Below are 12782 nucleotides of genomic sequence, written 5' to 3'. Positions count from 1 at the left end.
AAATAATTTTTAATTTTGACTCCAGAAACTCTTTGTATTGTACCCGGAAAATGACAACAAAAAATGCAAAATAGCAATTTAATGTTAAATTCATGCATTTAGAATTTTTTCAGAATTATTTGAAGATTGTTATTTTTTCGATAATTGACAAGTTTCCAGGTATTGCCTAACTAATTTCGATTTTTTAAAACAATTATTATTTGCTTACAATATGTTTTCCCTCTTGAAAATCATGAAAAGTTATGATTTTTCAGGATAAATAATACAGTTGATGAATGTCCAGAGTACTATTTTATGTTTAACATATTTAGTCATTACTTAAATAATTTAAAATTTGTTAAACAATTGTTCTCCTTGTAAATCGTGTAAAGTTTCTCCTTTTCTGGAATTAATTACACAATTAACGAATATTGAGAGCAATATGTGTTTTAAGCGACATTTGTTCATTATTTAAACAATTTTTATTTGCTAAAAAATTCATTTCCCTGTATTTTCTTATCTCAAAACTTATGCCTTAATTTTTTAAACATTCATCATTTTTTCAAATATTTTGTTGTTGTTATATTATGGACCGTTATTGTCTAAATCGATTGTGTTGATAAAAGATAATACTTATTATAAGCAACGTATAGTGTAAGAGCTTCACTGTTAACATTCATTAACTACGTCATTAATTTCAGACAAATGATACATTTTCACGATTAAAAAGGGGGAAATTTTGTTCATGATTTGATGAGAAAAATTATACAAATAGAACATGTTTAAGCAACTGCAATCTATGTATGTAAACGAAATGTATCATTTGTTACACTATATTTTCAAATACATTGTTTATCCCTAAAAATAGTATTTTTTATGATTCACTGGGAAAAAATGGATTAAATATTTTTAAAATAGTTTTAAAATACTTGAAAAAGTGTCACTTATCGTAGAAAAATATCAATGTTAACAAAAATCAACAAATACCCTGTTTTGCGCGAATTTCACATAAAGCAATAAGAGGGGGCAGAAAGGGAGCTTGAAAATTCAAATTTGTTAAGTGGAAATTATACCTTGAACATTCCTTTAAAAGTGTCTGAGCTTTAATTTAGAAAAATTTATTAACACATACCTTTTTTTTTATCAGTTTTTGTTGCGAGCTCGTTCCATTTACAATCAAATATTAATTTCAAACGCCCGGAGGCATGGGGCATGTTGATCGATATGGAAAAATGATCATTTTTTTCTGGAAAACGAACAAATTAGGAGAAGGAGATTAATAATCAAAAATTTAAAGCCGAATTTTCGGACTATCTTGATATACATTAAATTCCTGCGGGTTCAAAGTTCGCTTAATAATTTTATAAAAGAAAATATTCTTGTTTAAAAATTTTTTTGATTTTCAAAGCGAATTTCATTTGAACATCAAATTATCCAATGTATTGTTATATAATTTGATAATATATATAAGAGCCATTTCCAAAAAGTTAAATAATTAATTCCCGTTCATTTGATATATTTCCATAATTGTTAATTAATTCGTTATTTGCAAAATGTCCAAAATTTTGCGAAATGTGCATCTTATAATTTTCGTATTAGTGAATTCATTACTACATTTTTAATGATTCCTGATAAACTGAGAAGAAAATTGAAAATCCACTACTAAACAGAGCGCGAAAAATTTTGTTCATTATTTGTAACGATTCTTACGATATTTACTCGTTGAAACTGTAAAAGCTGGTCAAAATTTAACACAAAATTGACGAGAAATCAACTATTTATTGAAAATGGTCAATAACCACCTTCTTAAAATATGCGTTTGAAGATGATTTTATTTATTTAAAGCTAATGTTCTCAGCCTTAAGTAACGACGACAATTCGCTTTTCCAATTTTTAGCCCAAGCGCTTTGAATTTATTATATAATATCTTTCAAAAAGATAAAGACGTTGCATCACGTTTATCTAACGAAAGATAAAATTTATATGGAAAAAGGATAAAAATTTATCTGAAAAAAAGATAAAGTTTATATGACGTAAATATTTTTTTGACATAGCTTATATGTCAGACAGCTGCGTCTATTTTCACAGAAAAAATGTCCTTTATAAATTTAAAAATCCTCGCGGTATTCAATTTTTAATATTCTTACTTTGTTTCACTTTTGTTGAAGAAATCTTTAGTTTTCTATCGACCCAAATGTAGACTTCAGAAATTGTGAACAAACACACTATTTGATATAAACTAACCAAAGTGCAGAATGTGTATTCAGTAAGTGTAGGTGAGTGATTTTTGGGTTTAAAATTAGTACAATAAAGTGAGAATATTTAAAATTGAATACCGCGAGGATTTTTAAATTTACGAAGGACATTTTTTCTCTGAAAATAGACGCAGTCGTATGACATATAACCTGTGTTAAAAAATATATTTACGTCATATAAACTTGATCTTTTTTCAGATAAATTTTATCTTTTTTCAGATGAATTTTATCTTTCGTTAGATAAACGTGCTGCAACGTTTTTATCTTTTTGAAAGATAAAATTTATTCCTGGGGTTTACTGTGCAAAGAACTCAAATATTCATAATTTTCCTTATAAAGTTGATCTACTCTATAAATGTGAGTCTTGATCTCTAAAATCACTATTTTCGTTCCCTTTGGATTGTTAAATAATAGAGAAAAAAATCAGGCGGTTTTCTAAAGTTATTTTTGATAAAAACTTAGTAGTGTAAATTTAACAACATTTTGCAAAGACTCAAAAACTGATTTAAAATTAGATTGTAATTAAAAGGCACTATGAAGTATGGCATTTAATCAATTGTTTCATGAAATAGCCTTCGATGCACTAATCCGATTAATGAACCCTCTAAATTCCCACGCTTTGCTGCGTAAAATGTTTAATTGAAAATTAGCGGAACGGCGGTACATAACTTATGTATTTGGAACAATATACTCGAGGGAGGGAATTGATACTCGAAAAACAATTTCTCATTGAGCATTCTAACCACTGAAAATAGGGATAGTGTCGTGTGCAAAGTGCAGAAGCATTACTCCAGAAAACGTTTGCTATATTATTTTCTAGAGGCGTTTATGAGCTCCAAGCAATTGCAATTATGCGACTCTCTAATATTCTAAATTTACACGTATCTCGAAACGGGACACCCTTGATTCCTGTTGTGGCAAGGGGCACACGTGTTGCGGATACTATACTCGTAAATCGGATTACAAACTAATAGAAAAAGATGTCATTATTTATGAATCACTGTGGCCTTCTTCAATTTTACTCACACTAAGAGACAAAAATGTATAGATTCAAAAGAGTTTATAAACATAACTTTCTAAAAATATGTTTTTTTTTATTACTAGCATCATCAATGGCGTGCTACGCGTGTGTGTGGTTTCTCTATTTGAGAGTCAAAATAATTTTGAATACAAATACAAATTTCAAATAACTATTTAATCCGTAGGTTAATTTTTCAATTTTTTTTAGGTTACTGGTATTATAATTATGGCCTTTTCAAGCTATTTTTAGGTAAACAGTTCAAAAAGATTTTTGAACATTTCAGATATGTCAAGTCGAAATCGATATGTTCAATTAAAATTAATAGTAGATATTTCAGTTAAAAACATTTTTATTTTAAATCGAACAGAATTCTAATCATTCGAGAAGGACGAATTGTTAGAATCCTCAAACAAAGAGGATTTATTTTCAACCAGTTTTATTTTTAAACTAAATATAAATAAGATTTTCCACAAGAGAAGGATTTTCTAGAAAACAGTATAATTTTTAACCCGAAAACATCAATTATCAACAGAAATATATGACTTTTCTACGAAGAAGATTATTTCTCTTCCAAAAAAGACGAATTTTCAACTTTTAAACAAACAGTTTGAATATATATTATTTACACAATTGAAAAATTAAATTTGTTTGCAGCACAATGTTCGGTTGAATTTTAGAACACTTTCAAATTAATAAAACGTGTTTTAAGAAAAGTGGCACTTACATGGTTATGCTATGACGGCCTTAAATTGATTACTTTGATGAATGTAATGAATTTTGAAGTAAATTGTTTGTATTTTGGAAAAAACATGAAAATAATCAAATACATTTTTTTCAGTAACTGATCTTCTTTAAACTTTAGATTTTTTTACCGAATTATAATCACTTTATACTCAGTTTATACATATTTACAATAACAAATTTGCAATTTTTCTGAAAAAACATGAAAATAATAATAAAATTTTGGTTACAAACATTTCTTTTCATTGAATGAAATTTGAAAATTAAACATTATAAGAAGAAATGAATATATTAAAAAATGTGTATCGATCAAAGAGTTAATTTATCTTACATATTAATAGATTTGAATTATTTCAATGAATTTCACTAACTGTTGATTAATTTTAATATATAAAAGTTACATTATTTAAAGTTTTATAATATTAAGCATTAAAAATGGTTTCAAGAAACATCCTTGACAAATTATAAATGCTAATACAATTTTTTGTAATTAATAATAATTGCTGTTTTTGGCAAATTGAAACCTATTTTTTCGAATTAACCTTTCAAATGTTATTTGCAAATGTTTTTGAGCTTATATCCTTTATCAGAACCTCAAAATACGTTTACGTGATTTTGAAAGAAAAAAAATAGTCTATAAAAAAGATTTTACAAAAGGTTTCAAATCATTTACTTCAAAATTCAAGAAAGTCTTGAAATTAAACAAGTATCGTATTTTTACTCATTATGACCCATTCATGCTTTTAAAAGTTTAGTGATGCTAAATATAAAAATTGACGCTATATTTACCTTGCAAATTGACATTGCATAGATTTTGTTCCCGTCAAAATAATTCAAACTTATTCCAGATATGACCAGTAGAAATTTCAGAATATAAATTTGGACAGATATCGTAAAATGTGGTCACTTTCATGTCAAAATATAAACAGATGCTTAATTAAAAAAATTATTAACTTTTTTCCTTGTGTGTGTTTCTGTAAGAATTTTCCGACAAATCTTAAAGAAAATGGGCTCCCTCTGGGCGTATTTAAAAAAACGGTTAAAATCATCCTGCAAGAAAAATGGACCTATAGTTCTAATATTAAAAAGTTTTTTTCCGATATTTTAAATTACAAAATTCATCAAAAATTCATCAATTACAAATTCTTCAAAATTATATTTACTCAAATATAATATAAAAGAAATCAAAAAGTGTCACAAGTGATATACAATTTGTAAATCTAGAATACAGAAATAAAAATTCGGCAGGTTTATCTCTCAAAATAAAGTCTGGCTTGTTTGTTTGACTTGTCCTCGTTTCCTTACTTTCGTCGGCACAAAAGATATTAAGTCCACGTGCGGAAAATTCTAACATTTTTTTCAAATGCCGTTTATGCACAGTAATTAGTGTAATTTCCTAAGCTTGACTTGTACGGCTCTAAAAGTTCGGGGCCACACTTTTTTTACCTTGACAGCGAAATTAAAACGAGAAAAAATATGCTAATTATATTTTAAGAAAAATATACAATAATTTATCTTTGCCCATTAATATCCAGTAATCAAACAGGGTGATTAACGTTTTGAATTTATTATAAAATAACGTAAAATATTTATATTTGAAAAGATATTTAGATTCTCCAGAGTATTAAAGTACTACAATTTATCTCCTTAAAGTCGTTGATGTCTTTACTATTATAAACTATTAACTGCTTAGCTTTCAATAAGACAGTTTTGGAGTTGAGGTTTTCATTTGTCAGCATGTCGACAAATTTATTTGCTGGCTACCGGGTTTTAGTTGGCCGAAGAAATCGCCCAGGAAATAACAGTTCTTTATGTAATACGTCTTCGCGAGCCAAGAGTAGAGACGCCCTCTCATTTCAAATGAGTGTTTTGGCCCTCGATTTATAAATTCACGTGTTTCTGGCGTCTGGTTTTATTATAACAGAGCAAAGACCTTAATTAAATTTTCGGTACTAAAAAAACAATCGTAGGTTATTTTCACGGTATTTACCGCCCTTGCCAAATACCTAATGCTATAATTTGTTTTATTCTTTAACGATGAACTGCTTCTGCATGAAATTCAGTGGAGCGTTTAATCCATTATTATTCAAAATATTATTATTTTTATATAACAGAATCCTTCAAGTTTAAAAATACTTTTGCAATATCTAATTTTGTTGCTAGCAAGACGGTTATAAATAAAGTATTGATAATCCAAATTAGAATTCGGATTCTCTTGTATATTTTGAAAGAAAATTAAAAATTATTTTTGAATAATGTTTTGTTTTAAATCAACAGGTGTCTGGTCACCAGGAAACGAACCTCTGCCACTGCTAAAACAACCGTCATCAGATCGAAATAAGGACGAAAAGGATTCTGGAATCCCTCCCGTTTGGACCCCATCAAGTGCCGGTCCAAGTCCTGTTCCTGAAAGAAAAGAATTCCGTCCAGTTCCCTTTGAAAGTCCTATATTGGGCAGGAGAAACCCACCCATAAAGCAGGTGAGGAATTTATTATGTAAAAAAAGTCCTATTGGGATCATATTGAGTTCTCGGACAAAATAGCCCTAAGTACAGGGTATAAGACAATTCGGTAATTCAGCATCAACTTTTCTTACCAAAAGTCTAACTAGAAACACAAGCACTAAGACTGTTCTAATTTTTTTTCAACATTTTTACAAGTGCTGATGTTCTTCAACATCAACAGGTCCTTTGCAGGACAAAAGTATAAAATTTCGGAAAAAAATAAAATATAACTTTTCTATTACTTTTGTTCCAAACTTTATTTAGGCTTTGTAAAATTAAAAAAAGAATTAAGGAGGAATTTCCCGTTACTTTTAACCTAAAAAAGTCCTATAAAAATAAGGAAGACATTTCCGGTACTTTTTTCATAAATAAGTCTTGGTGAACTGGGACATATGTCAAACTTCTTTGGTTAGTTCTACTGAAGCAGTAGTTTTTTAGAATATATAGCTCATCAGCACTTATATGAAAATACCCTAAACTGAAATGGAATTTTTTAAGTAATTTTTCCCCATTATTCTTCAGGGCTTGCAAAAATTAATGATAAATTAACTGGAAATTTTGAGGTATTACTGTCCTAAAATAAGTCCTACTTAAAATTTAAAAAAATAATAAGTTGGCCTTTTACGTCACTTTTGTACTACAAAAGTTTCATCAGCGCTTCTAAAAATAAAAAAATAAATAATAAAATTGCACTTTTGTAGTACTTTTGCAACTGTTTGGAATTTTCAAAAATGTTCAGAAAAGATAGTTTAGTACTAATTTGTCTCATACTTAGTACTTTTGTAGGACCTCATCCAAGATATAAGAATATATACGTAATCCAACCCCCATTCGAATCTTAGAAAAAATTTGTAGTGCTTTTATGAGCTAAAAGATTTACATACAAAATATCAGCCACAACCAAGGTGGAAATGTCGGTAGTGTGCCGGAGTTCACCACCGGCGCAGTACTGACAGAGTACTGCCCACCAGTACAGACAGCCGGTGGTTCGCCCAGTACTGGCAGAACGTTGGCTGCACGGCCGGGGCGACACTGCCAGTAGTACAAAAATAGACTAAAAAAAACACGTCTGCAAATGTTGTCAGAGTGTTTTGAAATGTCGAGAAATTGACTATACAATTAAGGTGAAAACATTTTTTTTCTATTACTTTTTTAAGGAAAATATTCTAAGTTCCACCTCCATGAAAAATTTTAAATTTTCAGAAAAAATTACATTGGATGTATGTCTTAATCGTTGTAGAATAGTCTGAAACACCTAAAAACCAAAACGTTACACGAAGGTTTAAGGAAAATTTGTGATTAAAAAATGGCTGCGCAACGTGGTAAAATTTCTAAGTTCAGTTGATATAAATTTTAAATGCTCATTAAATGTTATTATCAGAACTTTTAGAATGGTCTAAAACGTGAAAAAATAAAATATTACACAGAGAAAAATTGTAGTCGATTTAAATTATTTATTTAATAATTATTTCATTGATATTCCTGTTAGAAGTTCGTGTATTCTACATTCACGTAACGTCGTATAATAATAAATAATTAGAAAAACAGAACTCAAAATTTGGTACTTTAACTTTTCTGATCTGTAGGGTATGAGGACGGCTTTTTCACCAAGTTTTATCTTGTCGGTGTAGCGCAGTGGTTAGCACTCCCGACTGTTAGGCGATAGATTTAGATGGTAAAGATATATAGGTTCGGGTGGTCGCCCTTAGCGTTAGAAATTTTATTTGTAACATAATGTTTAAAAATGTAATATAAGCATTCATTCTACGCAGTGCCATTAACAAGTATTGACAAAATACTCGCAGTCATTTATTATTTAGTTTTTAAATACCTTTTTTGTTATATCTTTAGATTATAGAAATAGTGGGTTTTAAAATTAAACAAATAGTTTCAAAATTATATTTTTGTAATTATAAATACTATTTGGACGATATTCAGTCGTATAATGATGAATGGATGGTCTTTAAAACAATTCAATAATTTTTTATCATTTTTAAAATTAACTCCGGCATTTTCGTACGCCAGCGGTTTGCCAGTACTGTGCCAGTGTTGGCACGCTAGTACCGCCAAGCATTACAAGCCAGTACTGGGCCGGTGGTGTATTTCCACCTGGGAACAAGAAAAATAAATTACATAGTTCAATTGATCGTTTGACTCAGTTTTGATCAAATTAATTGAAACACTGTATTTTGTGATATTTACTTATTTAAAACAAAGTCCTCCATTATCTAGAAATTCGAAATGAGTTATGTTTATATTTTTTATAAGTTTGGCTAACCATTCAAAAATTTCAAAATATGTGAATATGTGTTCCGCCAATTTTCCGGGACGACTAGACACAGTTTGTTAAAAAAAAAAGATCTTTTGACGTATGGTACAGTGGGTAATTACAGGTACAGTTTTAACTAATTTTCTGAAAACAGTATTTATTACAATGCAAAGCGAAAATTACCTGAAACATGTCACATATATAATAACTCTCGTTCGAATGTAATAAATCGTGTAGAAGTATATAAATCAATATTTTTAACATGAAGAAATTTCCAGAATGATTTTTTATTTAGATTATGTATAATTATGTACGTACATATATAATCCAAAAGCCAAAAATCCATATTTCATGCAAATATTATAGAAAACAATGAAAAAATGACATTATACTGATTTACCAGAAAAAGGAAACAGGGCAGAACAAACATTAATAACTGAATACAGTGCGGCCCCTATCCGAATATAATCGAGCCAAGCACTGCTTAACTCCATTGATCAAACGATGAGCCTTAAGCAATTCCATGTGTCAAAGTGGACACATAAAATTATTCTCGAAATAATGATATTTCACAAATAAAGATTTTTTTGATAATTAATTATATTTTTCATGTAAAAATATAGCAATTACTAGATTAAATACTATCACTATTGAATTATTTTAAATAAATTTCTATGAATATTTTTTTATGAATATGGGAATATTAAAACCAGCACTGACCAGTACTACAGCAAACATTTTTTCCTAAATGATATTTTTAGTAGATCCTTATTCCACTTGAAAAAGCAAAAAAATGTTCTGTTTAGACTTTTTTTTCTACACTGCATAAATTCGGAGATAATCAAACTTAAAGTGAAAGCGATTTTTTGAAGGAAAAACGTCATAACTTCTGAACGGCTCTATAAAAATAGATCATGTCAAACTATTTTAAATAGTATAAAAATACGCAAATTTTCCATTTTATTTTTTTCAAATCCGACTGGTGGTTTCAAAAATTAAAGACGGTTTTTTGGGATAAAAAAAGTTTTGTTTTTTAACGCTAAAAACGCAATTTTTAATCTTTTTGGACAAAATAGACGGTGTTTGAAAAGTGTTGATTAACATTTAAAACCGCGTCCGAATTTTTAATAGCATAAATTTTTCACGGAGATATAAAACTTTGAATATTAACTAATTTTGTTTTCCCAGAAACTTTTGCACACAGCTGTATATCACACAGTTAGTGGTCAAGTAGCCGATAAATTTAATATAAATCTAAAAATACCGAAAAAGTCCATTTTTTAAGACCTCAATACAAATTTCAAGGTCTTTTATGTGTGGTGAAAATATGTCAATGAGTATCGCTTTTAGTGTTTTTTTTTCTATATTTACGAGGCCGAGACACTACCAAATTTTTTTTGTATGAAACTTTAGAGAAGTGTTTTGACTCTCAAAAGTTAGTTTTTGTCCCTGTTAGAACTGCAAAAAAAAGAAATTTATTGTTTTTTCGATACGCTCTATTATAGAGTAATTCAGTTATACTTTATAACTTTATACCCTTTAGTACACTTTTAATTTCTAGTTGTTACTCGAAATTTGTCATGACTAATATATATATATATATATATAAATTTGTATTGATACAAATTCTAATCTTAAAATCGTATTGTAGACATCACAAGACGAATCACCTCCACCTTGGCAAAGCGAAGAACAAAAAAGGGAGGCCTCAAATGTTCTTTCGCAAAATATCACATCTCGCATCGTCAACTCACACTCTGCTCCTTCTCAGGGGTTGAACACCCTCGCTGGTACACCTCGTTTACCCCGGGCGCAAAATCCTACAATCACGCTTCTACAGAAAGCCAGAGGTACGTGTTTAAGTTTCACAATAGACAAAATGTAATTTTACTAACATATTTTACAAATTTAAATATAAATTCAGAATTTAATGAACATGTTTGTTAAATTATTTTCTGGTTTACAGATAAGTAGATTCCAACAAAAGTTATTTACGATGGAAAAACGAGACCAAGTATATTTAAATGAAGTCGTGAAATCAACGTTGGCCAAATAAAATGAAAGAATAGAACAGTGAAACTCTTCTAGAGCACCGATTTTAGGGCTGACGGTGGGTGGGAACTAACTCATTATAGCCCGCTTCGCTTTTGTTTGTTCACGCTTAAGTGCTCGCCTGCGTGACAACCGCAGACCCGCACACCCCGCGCAGCTCCTGTTAAACTTACCGGTTGCGCGGCGTCCATTCTCGGAAGGGCTGTAGAAGGAAGGGCTATGAAAGTGCTTCACTGTAATTAATAATTATTGATTACGAGATTTGGAAAATAAATTTTTTATATAATGGATTAGATTTCAGATTTGAGAAGAAAAATTATAAAAAATATTTATCAAGAAAATTTTTTTATTTTAATTTAATAAATGTATTAAAGAGTCAGTCATTTCGATAAACGAAATTATGGATAAGGTTAGTGCTATTTAAAATGGAGAGATATATCAAAATCACTGACTCTTTAATACATTCAATCAAGCCAAGTTCTCATAATTTCAAAATCTTCTTTATAAATATTTTCATTTTCGTCTCAAATTTAAACTCGAATATAAACTCTAAAACAGCATTTGGAAATTTTATTTTACAATACTCGTATTTAATAAATGTTAAATATTATTTTGTTCATTTTACTTGACCAACTTTGATTTCACAACTTTATTTGATTGGACTTGGTATATTTTTTGCGTGATACATGTTTTTCTTGCTTTTAAAACAGATTTATACAAACACTCCATTGAAAACGCTTCTTTCGTCCCTCTTTCTACTTTCTAGAAGTCCCTGTAAACATTCATACAAAAAATAATAATTGGTCTTTTCTGGAAAGTAAATGCAAATTTTGTCTGCTCAGTTAGTTATCTTATTAAAATTAGTATGCAAGAAAAGATTAGGAACTTTTGGTCCATTATAAATGCGCAATTTTCTCAAGAATAAATCACCTTTAGTGCCTTGTCTTAAATAATTCGTAAATATTTTTACATACCTTAAAAATTTGCATTATAAGAGTGAATAAAAAATAAAAATGTTTCAAAGTACATTAGCAGAGTTAAAATGAAAATTTTGCCTGAAAATTCCCTATAACATAAATGGCATTTAATTCTACCAGAAAGGTAATAGTTAATGTGAATTTCGATTGTATTTTTCAGAATATCTAAAAAGTGTCGCCTTCTTTAAAATAATTTTTCATTGATAGAATCATTTATAACTGAAAATATTTTAAAATATTTGAGAGAAAACTATCACTGTCACTACTAAATAATCATTATATTTCTAAAACACGTTCAGTAGATACAGCAATTTTTGTCAAGATAGTCCTGAACCTCTTTCTTACTAATTCTATGAGTAAGACTTTCTGTATACTCTAGTCTCTTGACATTTTCTAGACTTTGACAATAGTCTCTATTAAATATATTAATTGACATAAATCAATAAACAATTCATCTTCATTAATATTTTTATTTTTTTATTTTCGAATTTTTTTTTATCTCAGAGGCCGCGAAAAATTCACGTAAAGTTTTTTTTTTGAAATTTTGAACGATGTACCCCCCTTTTTTAGGTTCCGTAGGTTTTGACCCTCCCCCTACCCCCTCCTATTTTATGTAATTTTAGTAAAAGAGAGTTTTTTCGTGAATTTATTTAGGGGTCATGAAAACATTACGCAAGTTGATTGGGGGTGGGTATGAAATCTTACTGTTTCTTATGAACTAACAAAGTAGTTCAGCTTTCAAGTAAGCATATTTGAATTTTCAACCATAAAAAAAGAATTCTCAACAAGCAATGTTATATCTGATATTTTAACCAAGAAAAAATTTTCATTTAAAATCCAAAACAATTGAATTGAACCAAAAATACAAATTTTCAACGAATTAGTTGAATCGTCAATCAGAACAAATTCATTTTTAACTAAAAGTTTGAAGGCTTACCAAAAAAGATTAAATTTCTGCCAAAAGAGATGGTTTTGAAATTTAAA

At 28.9% G+C, this 12782-nt stretch overlaps 1 protein-coding gene across 1 annotated transcript in view; it reads left to right on the top strand.

Moving 5' to 3' along the window:
• LOC117181607 overlaps nt 1-12782 on the top strand; it is a 327912-nt gene that overhangs the window by 241115 nt on the left and 74015 nt on the right. The window contains exons 9-10 of the mRNA XM_033374469.1: nt 6274-6476; nt 10421-10619. Coding sequence (XP_033230360.1) covers nt 6274-6476; nt 10421-10619 — 402 coding nt within the window. The remainder of the gene's footprint in view (nt 1-6273; nt 6477-10420; nt 10620-12782) is intronic.

Source organism: Belonocnema kinseyi, chromosome 10 (genome assembly GCF_010883055.1).
Source record: "Belonocnema kinseyi isolate 2016_QV_RU_SX_M_011 chromosome 10, B_treatae_v1, whole genome shotgun sequence".
In the NCBI taxonomy this organism is placed as follows: domain Eukaryota; kingdom Metazoa; phylum Arthropoda; class Insecta; order Hymenoptera; family Cynipidae; genus Belonocnema; species Belonocnema kinseyi.
This window is presented reverse-complemented; position numbering and strand designations above follow the sequence as displayed.